The sequence below is a fragment of the Artibeus jamaicensis genome, unplaced genomic scaffold (genome assembly GCF_021234435.1).
Source record: "Artibeus jamaicensis isolate MK-2021 breed Jamaican fruit bat unplaced genomic scaffold, CSHL_Jam_final contig_471, whole genome shotgun sequence".
Lineage (NCBI taxonomy): Eukaryota > Metazoa > Chordata > Mammalia > Chiroptera > Phyllostomidae > Artibeus > Artibeus jamaicensis.
The window spans coordinates 5905293-5925393 of NW_026521850.1; the positions used below are offsets into that span (position 1 = coordinate 5905293).

The window sequence follows — 20101 nt, forward strand, 5'->3', positions numbered from 1 at the left end:
ACATGCTTTCAGGCAAATTGGTTCTGCGGGACTGGGACAGCTCCCCGACCCAGGGGGCCCTGATCCCTGATGTCTTCCCTTAGCCTCCCTAATCTAAAACCCACTCTGCTTTTCTTCCCTGAGACTCAGTTTTGTCATCTGTAAAATGGGGATAATGCCACCACTTCTTAGGGTTGTTAAGTCAGATTACAAGGGCACTCGGCCTAGGGCTTGGCATGTAGGAGCAGCCATCACTGTCATCACTGTTACTGTTAGTGGTGGGAGGGGCCACTGAGGATGCTTGGGTTGGAGCAAAGCCTCTGGCAGAGATGGAGGCCAGAGGGGACTGTGAGTGTAAGTAGACCCAGGGTTGTACATTGGCATGAAAGTTCAGGGCCGGGAATCACCTGGCCAGCGTGGGCGTCCACGTGGGTGGCCAAGAGGCTGCCAGGCCTGCTCGGCAGACAGCTCTGCCCACGGGAGGCCATGGCCATGTGGGAGGGATGGCCAGGCCCAGCCCCACCCAGGCGGCTGCCATACCTTTTCACTACACTTTCTGATGGTAGACGTGAGCTCACTGACTACCATATCCACACACTTGATACTGGGCTCTTTGAGCTTCTGCACCTGCTTTTTCACTGTGGCTTCAAAAGCGAGGTCAGGTGTGAAGAGGCCCGTCCTGCACCCAGGGAAGAGGAGGGGACAAGAGGAGGAGTAGCCACAGGTGGGCGAGTGGGTGGGGACAAGGAGGGGAGTGAAAGCCAAGCAGGGCCGGGGTCAGGGTGGAGGATGGCGCAGGCATGGGGGAAGAGAGAGAGACATCGACACAGAGAAACAGAGAGAGAACAGAAGACAATATGAGCATGGAGCCCGGCCCTCCCTACCACCACCCGGGGCTGGCACCTCCCGGGTGCTGCCGAGCACCCCCCAGGTTCTGTGGGTATGGGGGAGGGTGCTGCTGAAGGACCAAACGCCCTGCTTTGTACAAGGCCCTTTACTGAGTTCAAATTTCACCCGGGCTTGGCCCCTCGCTCCTCAGCTACACTGAGCCTGCCCTCTCTCTCTCCTCCAATGCCATCTTTGTCATGGCCGTGGGTCCTCCTAAGGGGCTGCCTCAGGCCAGAGCACCACCCACCCATTCTGCTCAATTCTAGGTTTCCCGACACCTCTTGCGCTCACTTCACCCAGACCCCAGAGCCCAGCGCAGTTCCCTACTTCCACCAGGGTGGCTGCATCCAGCTGCCCAGCGTGCACTGCGCAGCTGCAGGGGGCTCCACGCGCACAGACCGAGGCGCAGATGGTGCCCCCTGCAGCTGCAGGGTAGCTGCCTGACCTCCGCTCTCCAGCGCCCTGCTCTTCTCCTGCCTTTGCTTTCTCCTCAAGGGGAGTCCTTTGCCTTCCCTCCAGAGAGGTCTGGAGGAGTTCGACTTGGAAGGACAGAAGAGAGAGAAGAGGAAAGACAGAAAGAGTGGAGGTGGTGATAGAGAGGGGCCGGGGCAGCAGTGGGGAGAGGAAAAGAAGGGAGGCTGGGGGGCGGAGTCAAAGGAGCCCTGGACTTGGAGTCCAAAGCCTTGGCTTCCAGTAACAGCTCTGCCACCTCCTGGCTAACATGACCTCGGACAAGTCACTCGGTCTCCTGAGCCTCAGTTTTCCTGCTGCGCAATGGGCACCATCTTCCCTGCCCTGCCCTCCTTGCATGGTTCTGCGAGGCTCAGAAGGCATAGCAGACAGAAGAGGGCTCTGTCTCTGGAAGGAGAGGCGGATGAAAGGGAAGGGGAGGGCCCCGAGTGGGGGACCTCGGTGAGGGCGGCATGAGAATGGGGAGGATGAAGGACAGTGAGGGGCCAGGGTATCTGCTAGACCTGGGTCCTCTGCACCTCTCTGGCCATCCTGGCCCCTAGAGCAGCACCCAAGAAATGTCCTGTCCCTCACCTGTCTCCAGGGCCAAGGCTTCCCTAAGACTTCTCCCTGAAGCCCCCCAAATGACCCACCTCTGAGGGCAGAGAGGGGGCTCAGGGTCACCTCAAGCCCTACTCTCCCTGAGCTGGGGGAGCTCTTGGTGGGCTTTCTAGGTCAATGGCCGCCATCATCCCTGTCTTACCAGCGTCTAGTCCCTTGGTGTCCTGGGCCTGGGGGCCAGGCGGGTGGGTGAGGCCCCCTCAGAGAGTCCCCCTGTCCTGGTCTGCGGTGGCCTGCCTGTCCCACCCCGCTGAGGTCTGTACATGCTACTGGGGAGACAGTGGGGGGCGTGGGGAAGGGGCGCCTGTCAGCAGTGCAGGAGGCGGGCGGAGGTGCGGGCCGGCGGGCCGCCGGGTTACCTTCTTGGTGCACTGTCTAACCGTGCTGATTAGCTCCGAGATAACCATGTCCACACACTTGAGACACGGTTCTCGGATCTTCTTCACCTGCTTTTTCACAATGGTCTCAAAGGCCATGTCTGGGGTAAAGAGCCCCGTTCTGAACGCCCGGAGCAGGAGAAGGGCAGTGTCACAGGCCAGCGCCCGCCAGGAGTGCGGGGCCAGGGCCCGCCCCACGCCCCTGAGCTCTGCCCCCGGGGTCGTCCCACTACCCCTCTGTGGGCTTCAGGGTCCCCATCTGTGAAATGGGCAGGGACTCTGAGGATACGGAAGGACTTTCAATCAATGCTCTTCAGGACAAGACATGGTCTGCTTATATCTGCTTTCATGTCTCACTTCCTCTTAAAACCCTGTTCACACTAAAGGTTCTATGGCCAGAAATGGTTTGAAAACTGCTGAAATGGGATTTCTTTAAGAGCCTTTCCAGGAATAAAGCGTTTTATTTTAAGACTAGGAGAGGTTTTTTGTTTTTTTTTCTCCCTGTGCCTCGGCCAACGCAGTTATCAGTCCATAAATTCCATGCCAAACCTTGGAATTGCACCTGCAGGAAAGCAGGGGCATTCTGGTCTGGTTCGCTGCCTGGCACAGGGCAGGTGCTTTACGTTTTCTTGCTGAAAGAACACAGGGTGTAGATCTGTGTCCCTGTAGTGGGTCTAAGCTTTTAAGGAACAGTCTAGTTCTCAGTCCCCCTTCCTGCTCTACAGGCCTTGGGGCTGGCTAGGGGGTGAGGAGTGTGGGGGATGGGCCCACTTAGGGACCTTGGGACTGTGGAGGGCCCGGGGGTCCGGAGGGTTGAGGGGCCCCATCCCACCATAAAAGGACACAGACCGATACCTGGATGCTCTGCCCCAGGCCCTACCCAGTGGCTGGGACAGCTTTATGCAGCCACCTGGATAGATCTGGGGGAGCTGTCTCACCCTAGAGATGGGCAGGGAGCCCAGGCCCCGTGGGCACTGCCTGGCCACCTGTGTCCTGGGCTCCGCCCAGCTCCTCCAGCCTCCGGGCCCTGATCCCAGGACAGCAAAGCAGGGCAGCAGGCTGCAGGGAGGGGGGTGGCTCGGGCCTCCCATCCACCTACCCCAGCAGGAGCCTGTGCCAACCGGGAGCCACAAAGTCGGGGTTGAGGGGGCTGGGGAGCAGGGCTCCTGGTCTTTCCCGAGGGAGGCTCGCTCCTCCTCCTCCACAACCTGCGCCCCTGCACTAGACCCCCCTGCCCTCTGCGGTCGGGCCCCCTCCCCGGTCCCAATACGTGCCTGATGCCATGGATATTCTTAATGGCATAGCTGATCTCCCTTCGGAGCTCCTTCTCGTCAAACTCCATCTGTGTAGGAGAGTGAGAGGTGGCCAGCCAGTCAGGGCCTGTCCCCACTCTCGGGGAGGTCATGATGGGGCCCAACCCACTCCCGGGGCTGGGCGCAGGGGCAAGGGAGAGTCCTGGGGGCGCGGGTGGGTAGTCCGGAACCCTCCTACTCCCCAGAGCCTGTCCTACCTTGACCAGCTCAAAGGGGAAGCGCTCATGGAAGATGCGGTTGATTCGGGCTCCCCCCGACAGTTCATAGGTGTCGATCTGGTCCCCCGAGCCCTCAATACGCTTCTCAAAGTCCACGGCAAACTGCTGGACCATCCTGGTGGGGAGAGGGGTATGGCCTGAGGGGCTGCGGCTGCCCAGTGGAGGGGACCCGGGAGAGCCCTGTGCCGAGTGGCTGAGGGGGGCGCAGCTCAGGGATGGGGAGTCGAGAGTTAGGGGGACCCTCACTGCAGCAGGGCCTTGGTCTTGCGTGCGGGGTCGTCAGGGCGGAAGTTCTTGTACTCCTCCACCTCCTTCTCAATGGACAGCAGCTGGCTCTGCAGCTTGTTCCGCAGCCCCGGCAGCGTGTCCCGGATGTGGTTCGTCAGTTGCTGGGGGTGGGGCCAGACAAGGGTTAAGGCCAAGGTCACAAGTCCCAAACCCTGAATGCCCACAGGGCCAGGCAGGCACCAGGATGCCAGGGAAGCCGTGGACTTGGTGAGGGGGAGAGCTAAAGAGACGGCCACAGCCCTGCCCACTGCTGCCCTGCCTCCCAGAACAGGCCCTGAGGGCAGGGCCTGGCACACAGTAGGTCCTCAGACAGGTGTATTAATTGAATTAATGACTGAATAACTCCATTTTCAAAGAGGCTAGAAATCTAGATTTTTATTTAAAATTACCTAATTTTTTACTAATATTTCTAGACACCACAAGGGCCCCACAAAATACATCAGGGGCAAGGATGACTGGCAGGCTGCCCCCTTCTCAAGCCCTGAGGTTCACCCCGGCTAGGTCCTCCCGCACAGAGTCTCCCTGAACCTGCACGACCAATGAACCCGGGTCTTATCACCATTATCGCCGTTAAACAGAGGCAGAGATGGAGGCTCAGAGAGCCAGACACTGGCTCAGTGGGTGAGTGACAAAGTTGGGATTGGAACCCAGGTCTGTGGCCTTGAGACCCCCAAATCCTGTTCCACACCACACCACGTTCCCGATTGCCTTCCTTCCATCATCATCACACACACACACACACACACACACACACACACACACACACACACACCCCTCAATTTCTGAAGCCCTGGTCCAGATGGAGAAATACCCTAGGGGAGCTGCTGGGATCGCTGACCCCTCCAGATCAGCCTCTCCCCACTTCAGGAGGAACCAAGGTCTTCAGCTGAAGGAGGCCAGTCCTGCCTCCAAACCCAAGCCCCTGCCAGCACTGCCCTCCACGCAAGACCCTGGTCTTCTCTTCACCCCGGGGGGGTTCCAGGGCTCCCCTCCTCCAGGCCCCAGACAGGGAATGATTCATGATGCCAATCTGCTGCTGATCACCCCCACAAACCCCGTTTCAATGATTCTGTTCTCGTGCTCGTTTTCCCAGGCCTCCTTCGGGCCCGAGCCCTACCTGGTTGAGGACCTTCTGCAGGTAGGGTGTGCCCATTCGGTCAGCCAAGTGTCGGTAGGATGGGTGGGACAGGAAGAACTTGCGTTCGGCAGCCAAGGCAGCTGTGATGTCCTTTTTGCCATCAATGTCCTTCTGGCTCCGGTTCACCACCCCAATGTAGCCTGTGGATGGGGTCAAGGTCAGGGTCCATCCACCCCTTGCAGGGGCAAGGGGTAAAGGGGAAGGGCAGCGCAGCGCATGGCAGGAGTGGCCTGACTACCTCTGCGCAGGGGGAGCAGCTTGTTCTCCAGCACATCCCGGGCGTCTGTGCCCTCGTCCATCAGGTCCAGCTTGGTGATGACGCCGATGGTGCGCTGACCTGGAGGGCGGCAATGAGGGAGGTGGCCCCGCACTCCCGCTGACGTCCTGCCACCCCCGTCTCCCACTCCCGCTATCACCGGCTACCTGACTGCCCTGTTTGTTCTCCACAGAGTGGCCAAAATGATTTTTTAACATTTTTCCCCCGAAAGATATTATTTATTTATTTTTAGAGAGAAGGAAAGGAGGGGAGAGAGAAAGAATCGTCGACGTGTGAGAGAAACATTGGATGGGCTGCTTCTCGCACATGCCCCAACAGGGGACAAGGCCCACAACCCGGGCATGTGCCCTGGCTGGAATCCAACCTGCGACCTTTGGCTTTGCCGGATGACACTCAACCAACGGAGCCATCCTGGTTGGGGCCAAAATGATTTTTAAAGGCATAAATCAGATCCCACCCTTCAGTGGCTCTCCCTTACACTGTGAATAGAAGATCCCTGGAGCCTTGAGCTGCCGCTGGCTTTGGGTGGGAACTTACCCTGGGGGTCCACCTCCTTGGCGATCTTGAGGGCATCAGAGTTGGCCAGGTCAGAATTGGCTGGGGACACGGCCAGGATGAGGCAGTTCTCTTTGGTGACAAACTGCATAAGCATGTCCCGGATCTGAAACTCGATGTCGGGAGGTTGGTCTCCCACCGGGACCTTGGTCATTCCGGGCAAGTCTACCAGGGTCAGGTTCAGCACTGGACAGGGCGGATAGAGGGCAGGCTCAAGGTGAGTGGTGGGCGGATTCAGAAGCAAGGTTTACAGTGGATCCCCTAGGGAGCGGGGCCACAGGTGGGCGGGGTTAGGAAAGGCTCAGAGCTCAAGTGAGGCGGGTTGAAGGCGTGGCCAGGGGTGGGCGGAGTCACGGCAGGGTGGGGCTTGGGGTAGGATGCTCTGAGGAGGTTGCTGTGGTGGCAGACTCGGCTGGGAAGGCGGGGCTAGAAAAGAGGTGGGGCCAAGAAAATGGTACTAAAGGGCGGGGCTGAACAAGGGAGCCTAAAGGCCCAGAAGGCCGACAGGTTTTCTCACCGTGCGGCGAGTATACGCGGAGGTTGATGGGCACCGGTGAGATGCCTTTGTTGGTGCCTGTGACCCGGTCAGTCTCAGCCTCGATCTCCAGACGCACCTCCTCGAAGTCGGTGAATTTCTTCCCCTTGCAGTGTAGGAACTCGGCATATTCTGCTCCAAAAGCGTGGGGTGAAGGTGTTGGAGAGGAGGAGGGGGAATGCGCATCATAGCCCGGAACCCACCTGGGTCCCATCTGCCACCGGGAATAGAACCCCAGCCCAAACACTGCCTTTTCCTCCCACCCCACCTCTCCGTTATGCATTTTTATCCTCGCTGTCCAGATGGGGAATGAGGCCCAAAGAGAGGAAGCCCCCCCCCCCACCAAGTCACACAGCACCTGGTTAAGCACCTAGAGGTCCACGCTATGCTGGACCTCTCCTTGAGGATGGGGTAGGGGGCTGCAGAGGCCGGCCTGGCTGAGGAGGGCACACACCTGTGGTAGCATTGACCAGCTGCAGGACCAGGGGGCGTCTGGTGACAATGCCAGATCCTCGGGGCAGGAAGTCCCTGCAGTGAATTGGAGGTGAGAGGGTCAAGGATTGAGGAGGCTTCCTCAGGCCCAGTGGCACCTGTCCTGCCACTAGGAGCTCCAAACCTCCCCAAGGTGCCCCACCACACCTCAGCCCAAGGGCTTCTGGGCGCTAAGGGCAGATCGCAGCTGCGAAAGGTGGAAAAGAGCTCCTCTGAGTTCCCCGGGTCACAGAATGTATGCATCTGAGCTGGCAGGAGACAAGACCAAGTCCCCAGGCCTGTCTCGGGTCTGCCTTATGTTGGTTCTGAGCCAACAGGAAGTCCCTGCACTAACCCAGTCACTGCCATTCAACCCAGAAGGAACTGAGGCACAGGGTGCCCCGCACGCACAAGAGTCCCGAGGCCACCGAGTGGATCCCGAGGAAATGGAGCTGCACCTCTCCCCTCCCTTCCGCTGTGGGCAGGGGCAGTATATCACTTCCCCTTCAGAGCCATCTGGCCGGGGTTGGGGATGAGGGGGGTGGGGGAAGAAGGAGACAAGGAAAAGAACTCATGCTTCATAAGTGCCTACTGCATGCCAGGCTTTTCCTGGGCAATATCTCATGGATTCCACACGAGAGCCCCGTGAGACAGGTGCTAATATTATCCTCACTTACAGGTGAGGAAACTGAAGCTCAGAGATGCTCAGGTGTTCAGGCTGCACAGCCAGTGTCTGACAGAACAGACCCTGGGCCCAGCTCTGTTCGACTCTGGGGTGACAGTGCCCTGGCCTTCAGCCCCATGTAAACCCGGCTTCCTATAAGAACTGGACTGAGGGGTCCCCAAGTCACCCCCTGCCTCCAGACCTGATATCTGTACTGCAGACACGTGTCTGCGCTGATGCTGACCTCGGCAGTCCTTTGGGCTAACTCTCAGGGGTGCAAATTTACTTGTCCTGTCAGCTCTTCTCTTCCCCACCCCCTCCATCCCATGGCCCCACCCAGGCTGGCACAAGCCTGAGGGTGGAGGCCTCTCTGAATCAAGCTGTTGGAAGCCATAGTCATGGGATCCTCAGGACCCCGGAAAGCGGGGAGCAGGCTGGAGCCTGAGGGTCTGTGAAGAGCTAGCTGGCCAGCCACCTCATTCACGGAGAGGTACAGAGAGGCCCAGGAAGGGGAAAGCCACACTCGAGGTCACACAGGGCTGGGACAGAGCCAGAGCAAGAATCCCAGTCTCCTGCCCCCCTAGCTCAGAGTCTGACCTGGACACGCACAGCTGCCTGCAGGCCAGGGTTGGGGACAGAGAGTCCTGGGTTCCTGGGGTCAAGGTCTCCTCTTGGAGCCTTGGGGACGCCTCCTCTATCTCCTGTCCTCACCTTGCCCCTCCTCTGGGGAGATCAGAGGCTACTGGGGAGGAGTCAGCTACTTCAGTGGGGAAGGAGCAGGATGAGAAATTCCGCATTTATTCATCATTCTAGATGCTGGGCATGTACTTTTCACTTTTGCAAGACTGTGAGCCTCAGAGGACAGGGCTTGCAAGCTGCTGCCCCCCACTGTACCCCAGTGTGCCCGGCACAAGGCTTAGCACACAAGACGTTCTTAATAAACATTGACTGAGCCCCCGAGTCCTCAAAACAGTGCTCTGCACGGAAACCATCATTTCGCTTATAAGGCAGCTGAGGCTCGGAGAGGTGGAGTGACTTATCCAAGGTCCCCCACTTAGGGATGGCAGGGCTGGGATTCACACCCAGGTGTCTGTGGGACCCCAGGGCCTGGGAACTTCCCCGTCAAACCCTGCTGCTCACTAAACTGGAGAAGCCAGACGTGGCTTTTTATGTAATTCAATTCAATTCTGTCTAGGACATATTTGGGAGCAGCCGCTCTGGGCCAGGCCCTGCGCTGGGCCCTGGCGATGGGAGATGATGAGTCAGACAGTTCCCACTCAGAGGAGCTCACGGTGTGGTGGGAGAGACAGACAAACAAAACAGATAATGCAGTGCAGTGTGGCGTGTGCTAGAGAGGAGACACGCCAGGCAGCACAGAGAAGGCGATTAACCGGGGTATGGGGGCGCTTCCTCTCTCAGTCTCCCTCATCCCTTACTGACTCCTTTGGGAGGGCGACTCTCCAGTATTTGGGGTCTCCCAGTGTTGCGGGGATAGGACATCTGTTTTTACAGAGCTTAGGGCGAGTATGGGGGCCTGGGGTCTACCCTCTTCCCCATTAGCTCTGCCCCAGCAATTCCATGGCAACAGTGGTTGCCATGGGAACTTTAGGAGGGGCTGGGAAGGATGGGACTCCCCACAGAGAACCCCCTACACAGAGACACGGACTTTCCCTGGAGCTCTTCCCTGAGAGGCCTCCCCACGCACAGACGGGCCACTCAGCCCTGGCAGCGGGGAGAGGTAGAGAAAAGCCACGCAAAGGGTGTAAGGAACCCAGGACCAGGCTGAAGGGGATGCTCAGGGGTCTGGGCCAGCCTGCCCCAGGTCACTGGTTCTCCAGGGCTACTTAAAGGACAAGCAGCTTATAGGAAGCAGGAGATTAGAGGGCAGGGCCATGCGTGGGAGCCAAGCCCCTTCAAAGACCAGCAGGGCCAGGGTGGGGCCAGGGCTGCCTGGGTGGGGAGGGGCCCCACCTCTGCTAAGGAAATCAGAATTCCCTGGGCAGCTTTTTAAAATGCGCATTCCTCAGACACACAGGGTTCAAATTTTGTGTGGTCGGTGCAGGGGAGGGGAGGAGGAAATCTGGGTTTTACACACAATCCCCATATGACTTTCATGTTCCCTTTCAAGTTCAAGGATCACTGGCTCAGTGGTTGGGAACCAGTGCCAGGCAGAGGCTCCGGGTTCGAATTCCACCTTGGCCATTCCCCAGCTCGGTGCCCCCGGCAAGTTGCTTCACTCTCCGGGTCTCAGGTCCTCAGCTGCGAACCAGCATCATCTAAACCGCGTGTCACGTACTACCTTGCGTGGCTGCGGGGAGATTCCCCCAGCCTTTCCACGGAAAGCACCACAGTGGCGCCGGGTGCCCAGGAGGTGCTCAGCGGCTTGAGGGGCCTGCCGAAACAGCCTCCTGTTCCCGGCCTCCTCCCCAGGAGGGTCATCCGCAAGGGGTCCAGGACCCTGAGGAGCCCTCTGCCTCACCTCTCCGGGCACTGGGTCAGAGCTCAGGATGCTGACCGCGAAACGGTGGCTGGAAGCAACAGACATGGAGGAGAAGAAGCCTTCAGAGAACGTCTCATTCCCCTGTCACTGTCCAGGGGGCGGGACAGACTCCCAGAGAGGGGCAGGGAGCTGTGAGGCCGCAGTGATGGGCGAGGTGGCCAAGATGGGCCCCGAGGCCTGTTCCTCAGCCCCACCCCTGGACGGTCAGAGAGGGGCACCTGCTGGTTCCTGCGTCCAGACCATGAGTACCTCTCTCCTGGCCAGATTCCTACACCGGGCCCAGGCTCGGCACACAGTAGGTGCTCAGGCAACACCCAAAGGAGGCAGCATAGCTCAGGCCTAGCAGGTCCTCAGGTCCAGATGGACAGCAGTCCTCTGGCCTTTCACCCGGCCACACTGTCTGCCAGCGCTCGAAGTGTGCCCTGTCACGTCCCCCCTGGGGACTCGGGTCTTATCCAGCCTCCCCCCAGTGCCACCCCCGCACCGCCCACCCAACTTCTGGTTAGTCTGAAGGAGGACAGAACAGGTGCCCAGAGAAGAGGGTGTTGGGCCCACCGGCCCTGGCGGCCGTGTGGGCGGGAGGGATGGTGGCATGCCAGCTCTCCCCACTCGTTCTGGGCAGATGGTGGTTTCCCAGGGGGGCCGTGCCTCGCCATATGCAGTGGCACCTTTAAGCCTGATGCACAGAGAGGAGGAAATAAACACCTCTCAGGACCTCCTAACACCACACGCTCCCTGTCTGAATTGTCACTGTCATCCCCAGAGGGGTCTGGGGAAAGTATACCTAAGGTACCCCTACTCTGGCGCTTGAGATCCGGGCCCAGAGCTCAGGGACCCTGGTCCCAGGTCTGGTTGAACGCAAACTATGTCAGAGAGCTTCATGCCTGGTCCGCTGTGCACCCAGCGGTGCTCATCCTTATAAGTCTCCTATTTCCCAGGCTCTGATGTCAGCCTGGCCTGGCATTGAATGTCACAGCTGCCACTTAGGAGCTATGTGGCTTAAATGACCGTACCTCTCTGAACCTCAGTTTCCACATCAGTGAAATGGGCTGCTGGGGGCTTGTATAAGTTAATGCCTGGTAACTGGTAGCTGTTAGGATTATAAATTATGATCACTGGAACTTGTTGAACAAGCTGAGAATACAGGGCAGGCTCCCACAACCACGTCACCAAACGGCACAGCAGGGAGGAGCTGGGAGGTGGGACTCCCAGGAGCTGGCCGAAAGAGTGGGTGGTGGGCCAGGGTATCTCCAGCCAAATCTTGCCCCTGGCAGTGGGAGGCACAGGGCCCGGCGGGCTCTGAGGAGCTCTCTAACACGGGGAGCCGGGGCGGAGGCGAGCATGTAGGTGGGCCAAGAAATACAGTTGGGAGGAGGTGAGGCTCCTCCAGGCAACAAGCCCCTCTCTGTTCCCGCCACCCGGGAGGCCTCGGGCGCACCCACGACACACGGCCCATGGGTTTCCGGCGGAGGTTTGAGCATTTCAGGGCAGTCCTGGCTTTGGCCATCCCTGAGGTTCTGCTGTCCTGCGCAGGGACCGGGCTGGTCCTGTTTGCCACCGCATCCCCAGCGCCCAGCACGGATCCGGCAGGTGCCGCGCACTCCCGGTGGCACCCCTGATGGCCCAGAGGATGATTTGAAGACGAGCTCCTCCAATTCCCCCACCACCACCTGAGTTGTCCAGCTGTGGAAACTGAGGCACAGAAAGGGAGGAGTGGTACCCAGGGCTCTGGACGCCAAGTCTGGGGCTCTCTCCACAATAGCTATTTGGTCTATTAAAGAAAATCAGTGACTTTTGTTTCTACTGTACCTTTCCATCCTTCCGACCTGTCTTTTTTGCCGTCCTTCCCTCCTTCCTTCCTTCTGAGTGTTGATGACTTTATATTTTCAAAATGGAAATCAATTTCTCTTTTGCCCCTTACTTTTAAAACTCTTAGGGCTTCCAGTGGCAGGGTCTGGGGAAGGTAGTGACAAGAAGCCCCTGAAGCAGCCCCAGATGCAGGCCAAGGAGATGGACAGGACAAGGTGTTCTAGCAGAGGCAAAAGGCAGAGCAGAAGAGACTCAAGGAGCTAAAAGTGAAGACCTCAGGGAAGGGCCTTCTGGTCTCGGGGGGAAGGAAGAAATCTGGCAAGAAGTGAGCTGTCCCTTGTGCCCAGGGCAGTAACGGTGACCCTCAGCTCCATTCCTGTTTGAACACCTGGATTCCCTGTCCTGTCACCTCTCGCCCCCACAGCTAGAATGAACTCCAATGAGGTGTTGTCTTGGAGACCGCTGTGCCTTTAAGAATAAACTTTCATAAAAAGTTTTTAAACATCTATGTTCTCCCTTTAAAAAATATTCAGAAGGGGAATAAATGGTAATGAGAGGAACTTGACTGGGGGTGGTGAACACACTATCCAACAAACAGGTGTTTGCATCCCTGAAATCTGTATAATTGTATTAATCAGTGTCACCCCAATAAATTCAGTAAAAGTATTCAGAAAATACATAGTGTTTTAAAAACACAAAGCAACCATCACGCCCCACGCCTGAGGTCCCCGCTGCAAACACCTGCTCATTGGGAACAATGGTCACGGCAGATGCTGGTGGGGGGCAGACTGCTGGCCAGCGGGGGCTGTCGAATCCGCTTCATTGAAAGGTTTCTTTTGGAGTGACGGAAGTGCCCTAAAATTAGATTGTGACGACGGTTGCACAACTCCGTAAGCACACTCCAAACCCTTGAGCTGTGCACTCACACGGGTGAGTTTTCTGGCATGTAAATTGTACCTCGATGAAGCTGTTTAACACTGATGTTTGTGGGGCTGTGTGAGGCTGGTGCGCCAGTCTCCCCATCTTAAAGGGGAAGGAACTGAGGCTCAGAGAGACAGGGTCAGGTACCCCTCGCCTGCCCACAGGCGCTGGGCTCCTCTTTACACTTGGGTGGCAGCTCTACCTGCCAGACAGCGCATCCCGGACTTGTCCTGCCTTTCAACCCGGAGCTACATCTGGGTGTTTCTTATCACCGGCAGCTTGGTGCGCAGGACTCTCAGCTCCACCACTAAATTATTTCCCTGCTGCAAACCTCAGTTTCCCCGTCAGTGGAATGGGACGCAGTCCATGGAGCAAGGGGTCCCCAGGGGCCAAGGCAGGTGCCCGGCAGGGGCCGCTGCACCCCTCCCAGGCCTCCTGTGGACTCTCCTCAGTGCTGGGAGGCAGGCCTGGGGCCAAGAGGGGGTCCTTTCCGGGGTCCTGGATGGAGCTGGGATGTGAGGGCTGGGGTGTCCACAAATGAGCCAGGGGGCTCCCTGTGGTACCGGGTGGAGTGGGAAGAGAGGAGGGCAGCCTCCGTAACCTGTCGCGGAACTCCAAGGAGCCTGAAATTCTGGCTTCCAAGCCAGCTTTTCCCATCCTGCAAGATGGCAGATGAAAAAACTGAGAAGCCAGGTACTAAGGAGAGGAAACCCGAAGCTGAGAGGGCTGATGCCGGTGGCGAGGTTCAGAAGGGTCACTTCAAGGACGAGACGCCTGAGAAGGGGAGGCCCCACTGCAGCCGCAACCCCGGCTTCGTCCGAGGAACCGGCAGACACTCCGGGTCTGCTGTGTATTCCCGAAAGGCCACGCACAAGGGGACGTCTTCAGCAGTTACATCCAGGATTGGAAAGAAAAAGAAGGAGGAAGTTCTTGCCACTGTCACGAAGCCAACCGGTGGCAACAAGAATAGCGGTAACCACCTGAGTGGGTAAACTTCGTCCTCACTGAGGCCAGAGGGTGGTCTTCCCGAAGCAGCTGAGCAGTGGCCTGCCACTTGTGACGGGACCTCTGTCCCTTAACCGAGTTCCTCTGCATAGAGCACACCAGAAGCTTGTCATTGCCACCTCCACCAAAACTGATATCAGTGGCGTGAAAATCCCCAAATATCTCCCTGATGGTGCAGAAGGAGCCGCGCATGCGCAGACACCGGGAGGGTGAGCTCTTGGACAGAAACGCGAGACTGTGGAGCCACACAGGGGCGGTCAGAAAGCCGAGAGCTCGCCAACTCTGCAAAAAGTCAAAGCAGCCCCTCGGCCCCAGGGCTCCCTGGGCTCTGTGCTCGCTCTCACCGGTGGTCTCTGGCCTCACTCACGGCTGCTCGAAATTTCTTACGAAGAACCTACTTAAATAACTGATTTGTTAAAAAAAAATAACATTCAGCTCTGGCTGGTGTGGCTCAGTGGATGGAGCACCAGACTGGGAACCAAACGGTTGTCAGTTCGATTCCCAGCCAGGGCACGTGCCTGGGTTGCGGGCCAGGTGCCCAGTTGCAGGCGTTCGAGAGACAATCACACATAGATGTTTCTGTCCCTCTCTTTCTCCCTCCCTCCCCCTCTCTAGAAGTAAATAAATAAAATCTTTTTTAAAAATTCCAAGCCAGCCTGCCAGGTTGTTATGAAGGTGTATTTGTCAAGACTGTAGAATGTATTTTGCTTAACAATTCCTCAGCTTGATTTGTAACTGGAATATTCAGACAAGTGGCAGGTGAGCCTCTGTTTCTGTTCTCATCCCACGCCTGAGGGCACTGCCTGTGGCTGGCTTCCTCTGCTCCTGGCTCCTGCTCTGTCCCTCCGTGAAGGCTCACCTGCATCCCTTCCCCTGGGGCTCTGACCCTCTGACCCCAGCCAAGGCCTGGGAGTTCTCCTGGCGCCAGGATCAGATGCAGAAGCTGATCTGTGTCGTAGTCGGCCAGAGTCACCTTTCACGTCCAGCTCTGCTGGAGGGGGCGGGGGTTTGGGGAAGATGCCCCCTGACAGAGGCTGGGCACAGGAGGCTTGGCTCAGCATACGGCAGGGGCACGCTCTGAGCACGTAGGGCGTCCTGCAGGACCAGTAGCACCTCCCCGACCTTCCCAGTCCCACTTCAGTCTCTGCTCCTTGGGCCTTTGCTCAGGCGAGACCTGTGCCCGGAGTGCGGCAGCCCCGTTGCCTACCCAAGTCCTGTTTTTGCTCAAGGCCAGACGTCTATGCTCAGATGCCTTCTCTGGACCCCTGATGACCCCCTCTCTTCAATACCAGGCTCCTTCCTCCCTTCTTCAAACACTCAGCAGAGCCCTTGGTGTGATTTAGTGTCTGCCTGTCCTGCTTGGCTGTGAGCCCCCCACTCCCCAACAGCAGAGGTGGGTCCGACTTGTGCAGAGCCGTGTCCTCGGGCCTGCCGTGCTGTAAGTGACTGCCTACCCACGACGTTTCAGTTTTCCCCCATTTCTCTTTGGCCTCAGTGTCCAAACCCGAGAAATGGGACCACTGAAATATTTCAAAATGTTCAGTGGGAGAGACAGAGCTTAGTAGTGGGTACGAGCCGCCTGCCATGGAAAGGGCTGGGGCCAACCCAGAGGGGCTCTCAGACGCCAGAGACCAGTGCCAGTCAGTGCTGGGATGAAAATGTGGAGGAAGGGGCAGGGGCATTGGTCGGAGGCAGGGAGCCTAAGCTGGGCTAAGCGAAGATGCTAGGGAACCCCAAACCTTGCCCCCAGGCTGCCACACCCTGGGTGGAGCATATCCCCACTCTGGCCACCCCTCCCAGCCAGCACCCCTGCCCAGGCAGGGACAGAACAGGCATCTCCTCGATGCCAGGCCCCCTCCAGAGCTCTTCGTGGGCATTATCTGAACACTCTCCACAACCCCCTGAGGGAGGTGCTCTCACTATCCCCATTTTACAGGTGAGGAAATAGCTGGGCGGGCCCAAAGTGGCAGAGCCGAGCTACGAATCCCGGCCTGATTCTGGAGCCGGAGCTCTCAGCCCCCCACCTGCCTGGGGACCAGAGTGAGGGCAGCCGGGGTGCTGGAGCCTGGAAGCTGGTCCCAGGACACCCCACTCTTGGCTCTGGCTGGGCACGGTGGGGAGCGGATAGGCAGCCGGGGTCAGACAAAGAGGAGCCTGGGGCCCCAGGCATCTGTTTGCGAAATGCCGGGTGTCAGGGGCCCACGCACACTTCTCCGTCTGCACACCCCCCCAGGATGATCTCATCTACTCCACAAGAACGGCTTCCAAATTTATATTTCCAGCCCGCCATCCCCCTGAGCCCTCAACATGCATTCTCACACTGCCCACCCCACGCCTCAGACTCCACATGCTCAAAGCCAAACCCCCGACCTTATCCCCCCAAAAAACCTGCCCCCGTACTCCCGGAATGGCGCCCACACCCAGCCAGGGTCAGCGGTGCCGAAGTGGTCCTCCATCCCGTTTTCCTCGCCCTCCACATGCTATCCACAGGCAAGTCTCGTGGGACCTTCCTCAGAATAGACCCCGAAGCCCACCATTCTCCTCTGCACTGCTAAACTCTGGTCTGGGGCCCATCCCCCATTGCCCAAAGCAGCAGCCTCCTTCTCTGTCTCCGGCCCCTTCTCTCCCCCCCCAAGCACCCCACTACCAAAAAGCTTCTGGTGATAATGAAAACAAGCCCAACTCCTCACCACAGCTGAGGGCCTTGGAGACCAGGCCCATTTCCGAGCCCTACCTCCCTGACGCCACATCCTCCCTGCTTCCCAAACACCAGCCACAGTGGCTGCTCTCTGTTCTTCAGACACATCGAATGTGTCACTGGCCCGAGGCCTTGGCATTTGCCATTGCCGCGGCGTAGAATGTTGCTCCTGGGTTAGTCACGTGGCTTCTCATCCCTTAGTTCTCATCTCAGACGCTGTCCCCTTCGCCGACCTCCCCGCGGACAGCAGCCCTTCTCCCCTCCCGAGCACCGGCCACATTCTCCGGCGTTGCCCACGTATGTATTCCCGAGTTCACGATTTCAGTTTCCTCTCTGGAATGCAGAATCTTTGTCTTTTCCACCACAGACACATTCTGGACACTCCATGAATGTCAGCTGAGTGACTGACAAGTCAGCCTCAGTGTCCCCTTCTGAACGAAGGGGGTGGAGAAACAGCATCGACCCAGACAAGTCCTGCAGGGTCCTGGGCAGCTGCTGGGCCAGCCCCGTTACAGAGCCAAGGACAGGGTCCTCCCAGGTGCCCGGGAGCTTCTGCTTCCTCTGATGCATTTTCCACTCCCCCCTCCCTGGGGGTTTGACCCCTGGGAAGCCCCAGCAGGTAGAGCTGCTGTTACCATGCAGATGGGCCTGGGGACTCAGCCCTAGATGGAGAGGTAAGGGAGCCCCCAAGGGAGGAGGCAGGGCCAGCGAGGGCTCCACCGAACCTGGGCCTGCACATGAGCACCTGGCGCTTCTTCCTGCAGGGCCAGCATCAGAGGGCACTGGGGAGCAGAGGGCGGCGACGGGGCCCACCACTCCACGAGCAGAAAGCTGTGGCCGGCTGGCCTGCTGTGCTGCCAAATGCTGGCACCTCCCTCTGCCAGATAGTGAACTCCTCGAGGGCAGCGGTCAGGTCTTCCCTGACACATGGGCCCCCAAACCTAACTGATGACCAGCCCCTCCCTCCCTGTGTGCACAAAAGGGCTTTTATACCCATGGACTCATTGAAGCCCCCTGGCCCCTGTCTCAGGAAGGTAGGGCAGCAGCTGTCGGCGTTGTCCCACCCTGCAGACGGGGAACCGGAGGCCGCACACCTGCACATCCACCCCCGTGCCCAGCACTGGGCTTGGCTCCCAGAGGCTGTGCGGGTCAACAGGAGGAACCCGGGCCCTGCAGGCTTTCCCGGCTGTGTGACCTTGGGCAAAGCGCCTAACCTCAGCGTCTCTGTTCCTTCGGCTGCAGGGCGGGCATCATGGTACCTGCCTCATGGGGCTGTTGTGGGCCATCCATGGGGCTGTCATGGGCACATGGGAAAGGCTCAGCAGATGGTGGCTGAGGTGGCCTTCCCCTCCAAACCCCCTGCCCAGAGCACGCAGCCTGGCGCAGAGCCGACACTGGGCAGGCATTCTATGGGTGAGAGGCAGGGATGCGGTCTGTGCGCGGGGCAGTGCTCGGTGTCCCTGAGTGCAATTTAAGGAACTAGGGCCTCGGGACTTTGTTGTCTCCAGGGCCCCCTTACCCCCTCCCTCCGATTGCTGGGCACGGGGAAGGGGCCCATCTGTGTGTCTCGTGTCTGTGTCTCTGCAGCTTTGGGGGTCACGTGAGCAGGAGGAGGGCTCTCTGGAAGCCGATCCCCAAGAGACAGACGGCCTCCCCTCTGCTGACCAGATGGAACGGCCACCCCCACAGTGGCTTTCCAACATCCCACGGACACACTGCTCCAGTCAGGACCCTTCTCTCCCACCCACCCTCCCACAGTTGGCATTGGGCTTCCCAGCTCGTTAAAGAGGCAGAAACAACCATCCAGTCCAACTGTCCATTTTAGAGATGGGAAACTGAGGCCCAGAGAGGGCAAGTGACTGGCCTGAGGCTTCACAGCCGAACCTGGCTTGGCCCCAGGATGTCTCTCCCCAGAACTGCTGCCCCTCAGAGGGAAGGCCTCTACCTCCCTCTCCCACATGCCAGCCTCTTCCTTAGCCCTGAAGGTCACTGGGAGGAAGCTAGGGTTTCTGGAGGTGAGGGAAGGAGACGACAGAGTGGGGAGGGCGGTGGACACCAACCTGCCCCTCCCTCAGGCTGCCCAGCCCCCACCCAGCTCTCCAGCCCTGGGAGAACGTCATCCTCTCTCTCTCCTCAGCACCCCCAAAGCCATCTCTGCCACCCCTTTCTTGGGGGAGCATGGGGGTCACGACCCTGCTGCCCCCCAAACCCGGGACCATTTTTGTCTTGGCGGTTGCTCCCCACTCCCTGCCACCTGGCCTTCCCAGCGCCTTGTGGGATCAGAAGCAGGAGGGGGATTAGGTTCTGCAAATGGCTCCCCCCTCCCCGCCATCCCGCCTCCCTGTCTTAGTCATCTTTGCCCTCCGCAGCCTTCTCCCTCCATGATGATCCCTCTGTCAGGCCAAGAGGAGAACGACATTGACAGGCGCCCTCCGCCCAGGGGCGGCGGCGGAGCAAAGGGGCCGACTCGTCAGAAAAGGCTCAGAAGCGGCGTTTCCCCCACCCCCCTTCCCTTCCTCATCCTGCAGCCTGCGCCTCCCCCTAACCGCCGCTCTGCGCACGGATGGCGGCGGAGCCGCAGAGGTGTGTGTGTGAGGGAGGGAGGCTGCGCCTGGTCCTCGAGGCCCACGGGCTCCGTCCTCTCCCTGGGGCTGTGGGGGGTGTCCCCTGCCGCCGTCCAGGAATTCCCATGGCGGGAGGGAGCTGTCCTTCCTAGAGCCTAGGGGTGTCCTCCGTAGGGCACTGCCCCGGGGGCGCTGCCCCTCCTAGGGATTCCCGGAGTCGAAGGCAGGCGCTGAGTAATGCAGGCCCCTCGGTGCCCATGTGGCGGGTGGGAGGTAGGCAACCCCGTGCAAGGGTCTCCTGTCAGAGCGCTGTCTTCTCTAAAGGATGGGGTGGAGGAGGGGGCGTGATACCTTGGCCAGTGGCCTGACGCGGTTTTCGGACAAACTGGGGACACTGCGCCCCCGAGGGGCTCTCATGAAGGCGGAGGGCGGCCTTCCCTGGCTGGAGGCGGGGTAGGGGGCCGCGGTCCGCGGGTGCCGCGCTAGGGGCTGCGAGGTCGCTGCGCCGTCGGGGCGGGGGGCGGAAGCCCACGGGGCTCAGGTGGGGAAGTCCGCGCTCCGGGGTGCGCTGTTCCTACCTGCCTACGAAATTCTCCAGCACCGAGCTCTTGCCCGCGCTCTGGCCGCCCACCACGGCTATCTGAGGCAGGTCGAGGTCAGCGTTCTGGCCGATGGCAGAGAAGGCGTCCTGAAGCCGGTTGACCAGCGGGATGAGATCTTCCATTCCGCGGTTGCCCATGGCTGCGGCGGGCCCCGCGGGCTGCGATCCGGCCGCGGCTCCGGCTCCCGGCTCAGGCTCCGCCGCTGCAGCCGCGCGCTTCGACTGCCTG

At 59.3% G+C, this 20101-nt stretch overlaps 1 protein-coding gene and 1 pseudogene across 15 annotated transcripts in view; one reads left to right on the forward strand and one right to left on the reverse strand.

Annotated features, from left to right (window-relative positions):
* Positions 1-20101, reverse strand: part of DNM1 (dynamin 1) — a 41317-nt gene extending 21216 nt beyond the window's left edge. For 11 of the 15 annotated variants that reach the window (XR_005083623.2, XR_005083633.2, XR_008392131.1 and 8 more), the window contains exons 1-10: positions 19850-20101; positions 7094-7167; positions 6622-6771; positions 6087-6290; positions 5511-5609; positions 5252-5412; positions 4093-4235; positions 3826-3961; positions 3590-3657; positions 2298-2436 (exon numbers count right to left, since the gene is read on the reverse strand). Coding sequence is in view for 12 of the 15 variants with exons in the window: in XM_037152741.2 (XP_037008636.1) it covers positions 2298-2436; positions 3590-3657; positions 3826-3961; positions 4093-4235; positions 5252-5412; positions 5511-5609; positions 6087-6290; positions 6622-6771; positions 7094-7167; positions 19850-20010 (1335 nt within the window). In the remaining 3 variants the exon portion in view is untranslated. Of the gene's footprint in view, positions 1-519; positions 659-2297; positions 2437-3589; positions 3658-3825; positions 3962-4092; positions 4236-5251; positions 5413-5510; positions 5610-6086; positions 6291-6621; positions 6772-7093; positions 7168-19849 lie in introns of all 15 variants that reach the window. The other 4 variants (XM_037152870.2, XM_037152807.2, XM_037152516.2 and 1 more) reach the window with 1 other exon arrangement.
* On the forward strand, positions 13670-14411 carry LOC119048464 (60S ribosomal protein L6-like; annotated as a pseudogene).